Source organism: Cydia pomonella, chromosome 3 (assembly GCF_033807575.1).
Source record: "Cydia pomonella isolate Wapato2018A chromosome 3, ilCydPomo1, whole genome shotgun sequence".
NCBI lineage: Eukaryota > Metazoa > Arthropoda > Insecta > Lepidoptera > Tortricidae > Cydia > Cydia pomonella.
Genome location: NC_084705.1, coordinates 11,868,397 through 11,883,676, shown reverse-complemented (window position 1 = coordinate 11,883,676; position 15,280 = coordinate 11,868,397). Strand labels below are relative to the sequence as shown.

Below are 15,280 nucleotides of genomic sequence, written 5' to 3'. Positions count from 1 at the left end.
TATCTGTTATTATTAGAAAATGGTTGAAGTTAGGATACAACTGTCATCGTATCGTATACCTACACTATTCATAAAATTTTCTATAGGTCTACGGTCTAAGATACACTTCTAACGGCCGTATTCGAAGAATGAAATACGGAAAAGATAAGATAACGATAAGGTCTGGTTTACATAAGTTCTCAATTAGATATCGTTTGTATGTCGTATAATTGACAGAAGCAGCACGATTCGGGCCACCAATGTCACTTTGACGTTAGAAATATCGTAAATAGATCTTACTGAGATCACAGCAGAATCGAAATAAACGTCAATTTTGATATATCGTTTACTTATCGATCTTTTCAATCTCTTTCCAAGATCTTAAGCATCTCTTAATCATTCTTCGAATCGGGCCCTAAGTTTTACTTACATAAGTAGGGACAAAGCTATTTGTTAGGATGAGATAATGTTATTCATCTCTAATTATGTAGTATAGCTGTGTCCCTACTGACGTAAGTAAAACTTACAAGTGTATCTTAGGCCACTTATATCTCAGACGTATGGAAAAAAAAATTGCGCAATGATTTTATAGTAGAAGGTAGCTGATACTTTGATTGAAAACTAGCTTATGTATACCTTTTTTAGGGTTCCGTAGTCAACTACTTATAGTTTCGCCATGTCCGTCTGTCTGTCTGTCTGTCTGTCTGTCCGAGGCTTTGCTCCGTGGTCGTTAGTGATAGAAAGCTGAAATTTGGCATGTATATATAAATCAATAAAACCGACAAAGTCGTACAATAAAATCTAAAAATATAATTTTTTTAGGGTACTTCCCCTACACGTAAAGTGGGGGTGACATTTTTTTTTCGCTTTAACCCTAGAGTGTGGGGTATCGTTGGAAAGGTCTTTCAAAACTAATAGGGGTTTTCAAGAAACATATTTTGATAATGTGAATATATTCGGAGATAATCGCTCCGAAAGAAAAAAAAATTGTGTCCCCCCCCCTCTAACTTTTGAACCATAGGTCCAAAAAATATGAAAAAAATCGTGGAAGTAGAGCTTAAGAAAGACATTAAATGAAAACTATAGCGGACATGATCAGTTTAGCTGTTTTTGAGTTATCGCAAAAAGTTTTCCCTTAATAGTAAAAAGACTTACTTTAATTAGGTACTGATTATGCAAATTTGCCTATTTGTTTAACTCGGGTGAAAGGTACCGTTTCATCCCTTGGTTAACAATTTACTATACTTTAAGCTCCAGTTTAGCTTATTGTGACGGAAGAGTAACTACGGAACCCTACACTGAGCGTGGCCCGACATGCTCTTGGCCGGTTTTTATTTACTTAATATAACACATATTGATATCATGCAACCAAGCATTCAACCAGTCTGTAGCTGACCATGATAAATTCTTACCGACCGCCTTAATTAAATGATAGACCCTTACAGTAGTTGTCTTGGAAGTATGTTTGGTTTGGCAGTTCTGTTCTAACTTCACCTGTTTTTTTTAAAGAAAAATTTAGGTTAAGGTTAGTTTTGTGTATGTTCTCGATTTCTTAAGCACGGCAGGACCCATTTTATTTACTTTATAACTTCATAATTATTCCAATTCGTGCCAAATCTGAAGAAATTAAAGGAGCTCTTTGATTATTTCAGGCACACATATAGTAATTTCGGTATTTTTGTATTAACTCGTGCATTTGCTTTCAGAATGCATCAGTTAGTATAGTGGTAAAATAATGACACTTTAAACTGTGAAATCGGTTATTTTTGTTAACAGTTATTACATTCGTGCTAATTTATAATTCAAATTAAAATTGTTGTATAAACCTACACTAATTTAAAAAGCCATGAAGGTACCTAGTACATTTGGTTCATTTTAAAGCGAAGCGAAAACAGTAAAATCAGCCATATTTTCAGTGTAAAGCAAATACAAACAAGAATCGCAGGTCAGATTGGCCTTTCAGATTGGTTTAAATTGGGTCAGTCTAGCACAAACAGCGTGAGGATATTGCTGACGATACAGGAATGGATATCAATCGATCTAACATTGTTGGATAGGGAACTGGAACCCGAATGTATATACGCCGCTGTAAACTGTAGCGAACTATTGACCTGTGTCGGCTGCTTGCACTTAAAAACATTTGGCCGCTAAATTAAATATTTTTGGCCTCTTTCTGTACTTTAAGATCAAGTTAAGCGCAAATTTATAATCTGTTTTGTTATGACCATCACATCGAGTGCCTTTTGAAACATATTGGAAAGCATCTATAAAGAAACCAATCACGTTAAGGTCAAAAACACTGAAGAATTTCATCGTCTCGGTTATATTTTAATCCGTTCACTCCTACACGACACATTCGACACTTTTAACTAACGGGTCTGGGCCCCGGCGTCCTACACTTCGTTTTCTATAACTAGAAAGCATCACGGGATCACCGAGGCTTTCTATACTAAACGAACCTAAATTCCATCGTAATTTCTTGCGCATGTAGCAACGCAAAAAGTAGCAAGTAGTGTAACAACGCGCCTACCCTATATTCCAATATGATTATTATTCCACAACCGGTTAGTATTGAGGGTACATATAACTCATGTGCAACCAGTTGGGGTGCTACTTGACGTTATAAAAGGCAAGGGTCCAGCTCGGAACGAACAGTTCGTGTTTAACTTTGGACTTGTACAGTTGAATTTAAAAAAGTATTGTTTGATATTGAAGTGAATAAAATAAGTGGTTTTGTACCAAAGTGTATCATTGTCATTTCCTCGGATTTGTCTATTGGAAGGTTACAGTAGGTAAATTAATTACGTATGTATGTAATTATAGTCACCAGTAAGTAGGTAGAAAAGAAGGCGAGGTGTAAACGAATGCTGATCATTTGGAACATCTGACTGCTGGTGCTGGTCACGGTATGCACTTATACTGCCTTGCGAGGCTTTTGGAATTTACATAAATTATTGTCATAATTAATTTTAATGACTATTTACTTTTAGCACTGCTCCACAAAACAAAGAAATCTAAAATAAGTTACCGTTACTACACAGTATTTAATGTTAATTAATATTTAAACTCCGTTGCTTGCACGGTACGCTTTTCCAATAAGCTTTCGACATAGCAGGACGCAGGCTTTAGCGTCTGCCGATGCCGGCTAAGCCCTATGATATACCACCCCCGATTCCGTTTCGGCGTTTGGCATTCCAACGATTAGAAACATACTGAAACCGAGAAAGGTTGGTTAAAAAGGGTCACACTAAATGTCCCATACTGCGACATCAAAACGATTAATGGCACCATGGGGGAATCTGAGGATTTTAGAACACGTAATATTTTCGTTCAATTTAGCTAATGCGTAGGTCAGTTGGAAATTAACGTTTCACTTAAAGCCGAGAGCCACGCGACAGACAAATAAAATTGACGTCGTATTGACTTTCTAATAGGTCGTATCTATACCTAGCTGACATAAAACTAAATTATTGTAAACAATAACTTATGTGTCAGCGGTTATTGAATGTCCCCTTAGTAGCCTAGCTCGGTATTTTAAACTGTTACAATTATCACACTAATATGGAAGTAGGTATGTAGTATTAGTAATATAGGGATATTACTAATCTCGTGGCTACGGCTTAGATCAGCTAAGTATGATCCAAAGAACAATCGCAGCCAAGCGGCGTCGCGTTAGACAAGTGTTTTCCCAGTACGCACTACTCCAATTACATCCGCCACTAATAAATCATTTCATATTTACCTATATACGAAGTAGTAAGCAGTTAGAATTTTACGTATGCTATTTTCGTATATTTCACGGTAATTTTTGACGGATGAATATTTCGCCGTTAAACGCAAGTTTGGCGAACCTAACACAAGTTTAAAATGTACCATACTATTTGTGATAGTAAATAAATCCAAAAATAATAATAATAATAATAGCCACATATTTTTCATTTGTGTAACACGAAACATGTGAGCCACATTTTTCTGAACAACTGTATAATAAAGGGTAGGCAGGTGTATAAATTTAATTACATTTTGCTTTTCGCGTCGCATCAATATCAAATTGAGCTGCGGTCGACAGAGTGTCATTATCCTGCCCGCATTTATTAATTCCCATTTGGGGGTACCCAGCCGCTTGGCCGGCTTGATTTCATTGAAAAATTACCCAAACAGCCACTAAAGGTTTGAATCAGTCAAACGTAAAACCGTAGCGATGAGATATTACCACAACAATATTTCCATTTAATACTCATATCGGCCTCTTTGTACTTATTACACACGCTTCTATCGAAGCATTGCGATTACTTTATGCGTCTCTTTTCGAGCTTTAGCGGCTTATATTTTATAAGTTTTTAGTTTGGACTCGTACATCGCAATAAATAAAAAATCGGACAGGAGCGAGTCGAAATCGCCCACCGAGGGTTCCGTGCTATTTAATACTTGTAACAGAAATACATCATCTGTGAAAATTTCAACTGTCTAGGTTAAAATTTTCACAGATGATCACGGTTCATGAGATACAGCCCTTTTTACCCTTTGGGTACGGAACCCTAAAAATGAAATCAATAAGGCTAACAAGTAAGTTTAAGATTTATTTCTTGTATATCAGTATCTTTACTTTTAAATAGGTATTTCAAATTAGAAATACCGATATGACTAATAATCTAGAGTATATATCTTGATACGTAAGATTTAATAAAATTCATAAGTTCAATAACTTTCGTAACTTTGCCGCAAGAACCTTGATACCTACCTGTCGCTGTTATTTGAAGTGACAGAATTTAATTAGTGTGTTATTTAGCCTAGTGGATTTTCAATCATGGATGATATAATTGGAATAATTGTTTATTATTATTAGGTAGGATTAACTAAATTAAGGAAACCATAAATACATATAATTATATGTCTTTATATTCTTCCTTTTCATACACAGTTTAACACATTAAAAACTATTTAGAAGTTAATTTGTGTTGCAAGGTTGCAGCTGCATTACTTATATCAGTTAGTACAGTCAGCATCAAAAGTAGCGGATCACACAACGCTTCAAAAGTATCTACCATTCTGTAACAGCTTAACAAAAAGGGATGGTTCTATATGTAGAACAATTAAGACTGAAAAAGATATAGTTTTGAACGTGAATTTTAGAGATTTATCTGTATTTGGAAAAGTTATCCGTAATATCAGATACTTTTGACGCGTTGTTTCATCCGCTACTTTTGATGCTGACTGTACTAGACTACTTTTCAAGTGGGCCCTGGTAATCGATTTATTTTTATTATGTTACCATCGTAATAGTAGAAGTAGAATATAACAGATTAAATAAGGATTTATCGCTATGCGCTCTTAAATATTTACTACTGCATACATCCACGATATCCATTGATGTTAATAATTACATTCTGATAGAATCGCATTAAATTCATCACATGATCGAATGCGATCCCTCCAATTAATCCTTTGATTAGCTCAATGTAATCCAATGCGGATTCCACAAACGCGAATTGCTGTGAATTTACTGCGTTTACGAATAGGTTGATTGTCTCAACATTTAGCTTTGTATTTACTTATCTTTTCTTTATTTATGTATTAAGTATACTCATTAGTTACAAGCAATAATCAAATTGTTCGAGGGTCACAATAAAAGCTATGGCGTTTAAATAAACGATTGGTGAGCAAGACGGTGAATTATCACGAGGAGAAAGGAACGGGAGACATCCTTGCCAATAAACCCTATTGAACACATAATATTTACAGTTAGGTATTTAAAAATCTAAGAAAAACTGACATACCTAATAACAACTGAAAACACTATTAAACCGCGTGGCATACCATCCTACAGCTTACCTGATTGTAAGCGGCTTGCAACTCCTGGGGTGTCAATGGTAGTGAGCATATAGCAGTAGGGGTACACTATACAATTTCAAAGTCTTGAGCTACAATCTGCGCTACATTCAAACAAAAACTTCACAAGAAAACTTGAACAAGGGAGAACTGTAAGTTAAACTTTAAATCCCGTATATGAAAAGCTTTAAATGCTTAGACAAGAATAAACTCTGTTAATGAAATTAAAAAGAAAAGGCTTTTGTGTTTTTAGTTTAACTTATATCAGACGTGCTCCACGTCAGAGCTGATGCGCGTCGGAATCTGGAGCAGCAACTTGCATAGAAATAGAAGGCTGTAAGTGAACTTAGTCTATGATTGTTGTAATGCCTTTTGTTTCATACCAGTGCACTGCAGACGTAAGCTTCTTCTCATCGCTAAAGTGCAACAATTTTCTCGGCTCAATACACGTGTGCGGTCGGATTTATCCCCTGGAAACTAGTTACCTACATCAATATTGCAGACTTCTATTTTATTAGGGTCAAAGCAGATCCTTTGATCAAACCTCTGCAGAGTTAAATAAAATATTTTAGCTAGGGAAATTGTAACAGGCTGCATAGATTTCTACATACCTACGACGAATTCTAGTCTACATTAATGTTATTTGTATTAGTTTACTTAGAAGCAGGAAAAGCGAATTAATTAAGCCCTTCAAAGAAAGGAAATGGCCGCACACGGGATATTATGCTTTCCTTCGGATGCGCAATTAGCGCCGAGACATATTTAGTTTGAGGCACTCTCGTCACACATAGGTCGTTAGTATTTCCTATTTGCCGGACCGAACCTCAGAATCATGTCTTATAAATACATTATTATTATTTTGCAATACCTACCTACATTTTTAAGTGATTGTGTATCTTATTTTAGAGTTTTTTCTTCGGAGAAATATATGGTTGAAGGAATAGATAGACCGCTTCTCAGCGATAAGGACGCTTATTGTCATTGTTTAGTTTTAAAGTTTTTATGTTGTTTTTATTTTATTTTGGATAATTCAGTGTCTAGTACCTGGGCGACCGAGCTTTGCTCGGTTATAACTATTTATTGTAATATGGTGGTGATAATCTTAACTACATTTTTTTACTGAATTAAACTTGTCTAAAACAATAAAAATTAAAAAATTATATATATAATATTAAACTTGAACATATAAAAAAAAACAAAAGTTAGTCACCGGGCGAGATTCGAACCCGCAACACTCGTTTAGCCGTCCGCGTCTTAACCCGCTGAACCAGACGGACAGTGGCCGGCGACACGAAATTAGCGACCATATTCTGCGTCGAAAGAAAAACGCATGAAAACTCGAAAACACGCGTTTTCCCAAACATAAGACTAATCTAGATCGATTGTATACCCCCAAAAACCCCCATATACCAAATTTCAGCGACATCGTTAGAGCCGTTTTCGAGATCCCAGAAATATATATATATATATATATATATATATATATATATATATATATATATATATATATATATATATATATATATACAAGAATTGCTCGTTTAAAGGTATAAGATATTGCACTAATTGTAATAAACAAATTTAGAAACGGTTAACTAAGGCAGTTATTTCCTAATTCTTATTCAATCATATTCCTGTTCCCTTGATATTTTATTGATTTGCGTCAGTTTGTTTGTATTTGTAACTTTAGTTAGATCAAAGGTTAGGTCGAGGTATAGGTAATCAAACTTTTTTTTAAATCTGGTCAAATTTCACAATTGTTGTTCAAATAGAAAAATATAAAAATATATAAATATAAACAAATAAGGTTTCATAAATATCTACCATTCTGTAACAGCTTAACAAAAAGTGATGTCTTTAATATAGAGCAACAAAAACTGTAAAAGATATACTTTTGAGCGTGAATTTAAAAAAAATTATCTATATTTGGAAAAGTTATCCGAAATATCAGATACTTTTGGCGCGTTGTTTCATCCGTTACTTTTGATGCTGACTGTACCTATATTAGGTATTTCTTAACATAAAGAGATTCAAATTATACTCACCTGCGACGATGGTCAACAAGGCAAAGGTGGAAACCAGCGGCAGGCTCCCGGTTTCCATGGTGACGGATCTCGCTCGAGCGGAGCACCCCGCCATCATGTCAATAATCCTCACAAAACATTTCATATAAAAACCTACTTCAACTATTCTTCACATCTCGTTATTGTCAGAACAATCTTTGTCTTAAAGATTAATAATATTATATTATCTCTAACGTATCTCAAATATGAGCATGATATATTGTTAACAGTTTATATTCTTTATCACTTATTTATGTCATTTGTCCTGCTTCTGTTTATTATGTATTCTGAAACAAAGAAAGTTTAACATGTTAAAAACATAATGAATTTATGATAAGTATCCAACTAGGTATTCTACTAACTAAATGAATAAAACCATATCATTTTGAGGTCCATTCTAATATTATAAATGAAAAAGTGTGCCTGTCTGTCTGACTATCGGGCGTGAAGACGTAATAGTCTTCACGCTTAAACCTCTGAACCGATTTTGTTAAAATTTGGTATAGAGATAGTTCGAATCCATCCATCAAATAAGTGAAAGAAAGTCCCTGAAATCATCCCTTAGGAGGGTGAAAAGTCGGTCGGAAGTGAGATAATTGGCTACTTGACAGTTTTTTTCAAATAATGTCAAACGATCTTGATTTTCCTGAGGATCAAATGTCTATATGAGACTCATGGCATTTAAGCAACCGAAAGGTCAGAAATGAGAGGTAAAGTCTCGCACTCGACGATTGAAACGCCTCTAACAAAAAGAATAACATGATATGACGTCACATTATATAAGTCTGTCCTAAAAGTATGGAATATCAAGGAAATTGCCATTTTGACCCTTAAATATTGCGTTTATGTGTATAGTTGTTATACAATTTATTTTTCAATGAAATGTACGGAATCGAATGGTACCATTTTTTTTTTGTCAATTTGTAAAGGACAAAAAAATTTTTTTTTAGATTTTGGAGCCTTGTATTTTTTTATAATCTCAGTATTATATTTTAAATTCCACTTTTTTATAATGGATGGCTCATTTTCTATCCATTTAACTAAATTTTGTTATAATATTCAACATGTGTCAAGTACCCAATTGATGCATCATCGCCTGATAATTGATGTAAGCATAATGTTCAAATTAAATGATTGCCACTTACATTTTATCTTGGAATTATAGTTGTCTCTCAAATAAAGAGGTTTGTATGGGGAATCAATAAAAAGTGGATTGGATAAAAATAAGTTACCCAAATTAGTAATTCCACGCAGACGAAATCGCGGGCAAGTGTTGATAGGTACAACCTCACTAATCCGACACTAATGCTGACACAATAGAGACGCATTACTAGGAAATTCGGATTACTGGAAGTTAGAGCGAATCTGCACATTATATTGATGTTTTTTAGTATTTCGTACAAATACATTTTACTAAAATACTAAATTAAAAAAATCGCAACTGTTATCTGGAACTTAATAATTTATAAAGAGAAATAAGTGCGGCAAATTAAGCGTACATATAGTAAATCGAAGTAACGGATTATTGAGATTTCACTGTATTCATATATTAGAGTAAGTAGTAGCTTTTGCGCGCAACTCTATCTGCGTGGAATAATTATGATGATTGATAAAATTAATCCTATATCCTTCTTTTGGCCTTAAACTACTTATATCCATACCAATTTGCATCTAAATCGGTTCAGCTTAAATAGCCAACAGACAGAGAGGCAGAGTTAAATACTTTCGCATTTATAATCTTATACATATGTAGTAGGGATGTTATTATGATTGTACGTATGTTGTTTACGCATTGTCTTTTTAAAATCTTTTTTATATGCAATATTGGGCAAGTAATTTACTCGTACTTAGGTCAAATTCTGATTGTCGAAATTGACGGTTGTTGACTCATGAAGTCGAGCTAATGAAGATTGACCTAGAGCGGCATTCGGATTTAAAAAAATCCAGCTTAATTTTGTTATTGATATGACGACACTGATGGTACTTACACCTGAGGTGCACTGGGAGTAGGAGTCGCAGTCGTGTCGTGTCAAGTATTATAATAATAACAAAGTAAGTTGAAATTTTTAAACTCCAAAAAGACCTCCTATATCCATAGAAAGTGATTCATAGTTATTCGAAATGGTTTTTAAACGACCATAAGTTCATAATCCGACGGATACGTGAACTGTGTTGTAGCATTTCCCATGGGAAGTGGCGAAGCTCGTCATCTAAATGATACTACAGTACAGGTGTGGCCGTCACATGTTTATGGGTAGGTTAAGTACATATACGCATGCAAACACATTGTATGTAGTTTTTTATTGCAGCAGTTTCCGCGGCGCAGCGTGGGCGAACTGAGATAAAACACGAATGATTGCTGCTCTGTCACGATATAACTCCAAGAATTTTGCCGCATTCAGTGAACTCTTTTTGGTGCTTTGCCTCGGCTACGAACCTGTTTCACTTTAGCAAAACAAGAACTATACTTTCCGATTTGTTGTGGTATCAGTATAGTTCTGCTGCATGACTATACGTATCATTAATAAGAAAAAGGCTCAACGGCATGTAAACGAATGAGTTTGAATACTTTGAATGTAATATTTATGCAGATGAAATATACCTATAAAAACATTTCATTGAAACTAATCAATTTTACTAAACGTTGAGCTCTTTTTCTCATTTCATTTCATTCGGATGGAAAGGATTTTATGTTTATTTCCTATTGGCATTGCTTGCGTCGAGTAAAGAGATAAATAATCGACTCAACTTATGCGAGTAAGCACCGTGAAGGCGACGTCTATTGAATACGATGTAAAGCTCCGACGGGAAAAGGTAAAGGAGACGTTAAGTGAGGATAAGTATCGTTCGTGGGCAAGGATATAATAGTTGCGCGGTAGGACTGTTCAATTCCATTGAAACATGCTGCCGTGACTGCAACGGCGTCTTTGGCGTACGAACGACCGCCGCGACAATAAACAATACAAACAACCCTGGCCTGCGTTTGACACCAGCCCGTTCGAAGTGGATTTGAGCGCTCTACAGGGAGTTCGGCAGCATTTAGGGAACGTAATAGCCTTCCGCCGTGACCTGTTTTAGTTGCGACAAATAGAGATTTACGGGATTGCCACCGGGGATTTTCAAAAGGGAGAGTATTCGACGTAATAAAATTGAATGGTGTTTACTTTGTGGCCAATGTGTTTTCCAACATATAGTTGTTTGTGTTTTTTTTTCTACTAACATTACAGCTGTAAGGTAAGTAACAAGGCAAATCGATTAAATGTGGAACTAAATCACATAGGCCTAAATACGAACTTTCGCAGCCACATTCAAGGAACAACAGGAACTAACCGCAAACATATAAGATGCGATAAATTGGCTGTAAAATGACAAAAATATACTATATGTATATATATGTATGATCCCAGATGGTCGAAATAAATGATAATTTAATTTAATTTATATATAATAGAATTTATAATTCAGTTTTCATTTATTCTGCAAGAAGATACCATGAAGGGGATGAGAAGGATGTGATCTTCTATAATGAAATACTCAAGTAGACTTGAGTATTTGATATAAATTCCAGCTTAATACCTCCACGCGTTCCTGAGGAAAAGGGTCTTAATAGACAGACAGACGGACGGACGGACAACAAAGTGATCCTATAAGGGTTCCGTTTTCTCCTTTCGAGGTACGGAACACTAAAAATAATGAATAGTGAATACATTTTTCTCCTTACGCCCATGTGACGGAAGCGGAACGGTCAAGCCATATATTTTGACTAAGGTGAAGAGTTTGTGAAGTTAGGGCTTGTAGAGTTATGATTTTGCTCCTCTTGGCGGAGGTACTGCAGTGCTCCCAGATTTACAGAAGGTAAGCGAACATCTTTCAGTGTACAAAGACGCGTTCAAATAATGTTTTCGCATTAGAATTAATTTGTGATTATACCGATGAGCAAATTGAGCAACCGCTTAACAACAGACGTCTAGAACTCTTGATACCACCGGCACCGGATCAACATTCCGCTGCTTAGTTAATTTTACATCCGTTCACAAAGACGTCATTGCGTTATCTCGCCGGTGGCACTCTGCCGATATGAGTTCCAACCAGCCCTCTCATTGTCATATTTACATTGTCTGTGTTCATTCCCTAATTCCATTTAGTGCGAAGCTAAAGTGGTCACATTCAATAAACGTAATTCATTGCTGATAAAATATACATCTTATTATTTGAGCTTTGAAGGGACAGTACGTATTACCGCATTTGGTAAGGCTCAAAAAGCTGGCCAAGAGTATTTCGGGCTATGCTTACAGTGGGGTTAGCCGTAGCGCTTCTAATTACAGTAAACATCTAAAAACTACAAGAATTAGACGTTGAAATGTTGAAGAGCTAAAAAGAAATTATGTTTAAAAGCTTTTCCAGATTAATAAAATGAAATGTCCAACGCAGCAGCAGCCTACAAGGGAAAGACAAATGATTAGTCTAATGATTCCAAATTGGTTCACTTCTTGAGGATAACATTAGGATTCAGACTGCATCAGCAGTATTGCTGCGGCATTGCAGCAAATGTCGAAATCAATGTCGACAAAATCAGTTAGTAAGTAATGTTGCACACCAAACACCAACCCCAAAGAGCAGTAACGAAACCAAAACCAGACGATACCAGCAGTGGCCTCATGGCGATTATCACCGGACTCTTAAATCTTGCTTCCAAGTACATAGAAACTGCGGAGGTTTCGATGATTTGGGCTTCCACGCTCACTTTCTTTTTATCCCATTGAAAAAAGTTCTTGGATATTGTGATATCACAACGGTTTTAGCATACTTACTTCTGTTTTTTTAAACAAAGACAATACTGTAGAGAAGATTTTGTCAAATATTTTACCTGTTTAATACAACTAGGGTATCATTTACACATACATAAAAGCTTACGGCTTCTCTAAAATAAATAGTGTTTATTAAAACTGTTTAAGTAACGTCGATTTAAAGGTTATTTGGCTATGGACAAGGGTTTTTTAGGGGTCCGTAGTCAACTAGTTAGGAGCAATATAACCAACTAGGTGCCCTTACGTATAGTTTTTCGATGTCCATCTGTCGGTCCGCTAATGCTAGAAAGCTGCAATTTGGTATAGGTACATAAATCTGTCATGCCGAAAACGCAACGTGGCAAAATAGAAACTAGAAAAAACATTTTTTATGGTACCTCCCCTACACGTAAAGTGGGAATGATTGTTTTTTCGCTTCCTGTCTGTCCGTGGTGTGAGGTGTCGTTGGATAGGTTCTTCAAAAATAATAAATGTCTTCAAGAACCATTTTTGGTAAAATGAAAATATTTGGAAATGATCGACCCGAGAGGAAACAAACTTATGTACTTCCCTCTCACTTTTGAATAAAGGCAAAAAAATAGCTTAGTAAAGATTTTATAAAAACTTGCGAGTTTTCGCAAAAGTCTTCCCTTCTTAGTAAAGAAACGTGCAAGTGCTACAAAGGAAGTCCCTTTTATGTAAGTACATGATAGGTACCTACACCTACTACCTACTAGTTAACTAATAACTTCCGTGCAAAGCAGGAATCCTACTTGTTCACTGGGCAAGTAGGCATGGCCCGAAATGCTCTTGGCCAGCCTTTATTCTTCTTCTTCCTCGCGTTGTTCTGGCATTTTGCCACGGCTCATGGGCTTAGGGTCCGCTTGGCAACTAATCCCGAGAATTGGTGTAGGCACTTGTTTTTACGACAGCAACTGCCATCTGACCTTCCAACCCAGAGTGTTCGCGCCCTTTTTCATTCATTATCATTCATATTCATCCATCTCGCTCGCTTTTCTTTCATACTATCTACTCTATTCAACCTCATTTTTATTCTCATATCACCCGCCTTTTTGCCGACCTACTTAAACGCAAAATAAAGAAGCTAAAAATTTAAATACTTGTCAATTGTTGGACAACGTCAATGAAGTGAAAAATCAATATACTTTTTTCCTGATAATATGAATTAAATAATACGATGAAATAATTATAATAAACGAGAGTGATAAACGTGAGTGTGAAGGAGTAAGGAGAGAGAAGAACGAACCAAAAATTAAATACGGCGGCCGCCGTTAACAAATCGGAATCTATACCCAGGTACGGTCGGCCTCATAATTAACATCCTTTTAATTTTATTCTCATTTTTAGTTTTCTCATAGCCATAGTCCCTCTGTATTTCTTGGACTGCGCTTTTCCTCTGGTCCTTCGGCATTCCTCGCGTTAACACAGAGGGTAAACTAGGCCTTATTGTGATTAGTCCGGTTTCCTCACGATATTTTCCTTCACCGAAAAGCGACTGGTAAATATCAAATAATATTTCGTACATAAGTTCCGAAAAATTCATTAGTATTACGAGCCGGGGTTTGAACCTGCGACCTCCAGATTGCAAGTCGCACGCTCTTACCGCTAGGCCAAACTCCAAACAACAAAACACATGATCAAATGTTCCCTGTGCTCAACGATGTGCACTGAGGAAGATCTCCTGAGGGCTACACCCAGAGGGCTAGAAGTGGCAAAGCATTGGCAGACAAGAATTTAATTTAAAAAGTTTGACCCCTTTACACGAATAAGAAGAAGACCGCTAGGCCACCAGCGCTTTTTTTATCGAGCTAAGTTAATATACTTACTTATCAACCCTTCACTTCATCTAAAGTTAAATAATATACAACTTAAGTAGGAAGGTGCACTACTTTGACCGACTGACTGAGCGGCTAACGCGGTCTTGTTTATGTTTGGTAGTCCCAAGTTTCTATATGGATTCAAGTCAGAAAAGTTCCTCGTCGAAACAGGTAACTTTCCGAGGGACACCGAAAGAAATGGGCCGGGATTAAATTGTGCCTGCTGCGCTCGATTTATTCCACAAGTATCAGTTAGCTTTCCGAATATTTATGACTATTTATTTCATCTTATTTGTAATGTTTTCAATTCTAATGGTGTGTAATTGCGTATGCTTACTTGTGGCTTACTAATTCAAAATATTAGTCTTTGGCGATTATTTTAGGTATTTTTTGTTGAAACTCGCACGATCTTACGCTAAACCAATGCCAAGCAAGGTATTGAAAATAAGCCAAAAATATAAGTAGACGGTTGAGAATGTACATAGGTCTTTTTACTCGATTTGTTAATGTTTTGAAGTATTATTTAGCCCGCGTTATTATATAGATGATGCATTTTAAATGTATGTATACATAACCCATACTATTATTTGAAAGTGAAAGTAAAATTCCTAATTTGTCAAAAACTACCACCGGTTCTTACCCTATTTGTATTTAAACCCCAATCCCGAGAAGATACTGGCGTGGCGCAAGAAACTCGGTGGGTTTCTGTATTGCCCTATGGTTGGGTGGTAAGTCCGTCTTTTCATTTATATTTTTATTGTGCAATAAACTATTTTATAAATTA

The 15,280-nt window shown here is 35.9% G+C and overlaps 1 protein-coding gene across 1 annotated transcript in view; it reads right to left on the bottom strand.

Moving 5' to 3' along the window:
* LOC133516083 (lachesin-like) overlaps positions 1–15,280 on the bottom strand; it is a 118,746-nt gene that overhangs the window by 82,074 nt on the left and 21,392 nt on the right. The window contains exon 2 of the mRNA XM_061848795.1: positions 7,854–8,158. Coding sequence (XP_061704779.1) covers positions 7,854–7,977 — 124 coding nt within the window. The 5' untranslated portion in view covers positions 7,978–8,158. The remainder of the gene's footprint in view (positions 1–7,853; positions 8,159–15,280) is intronic.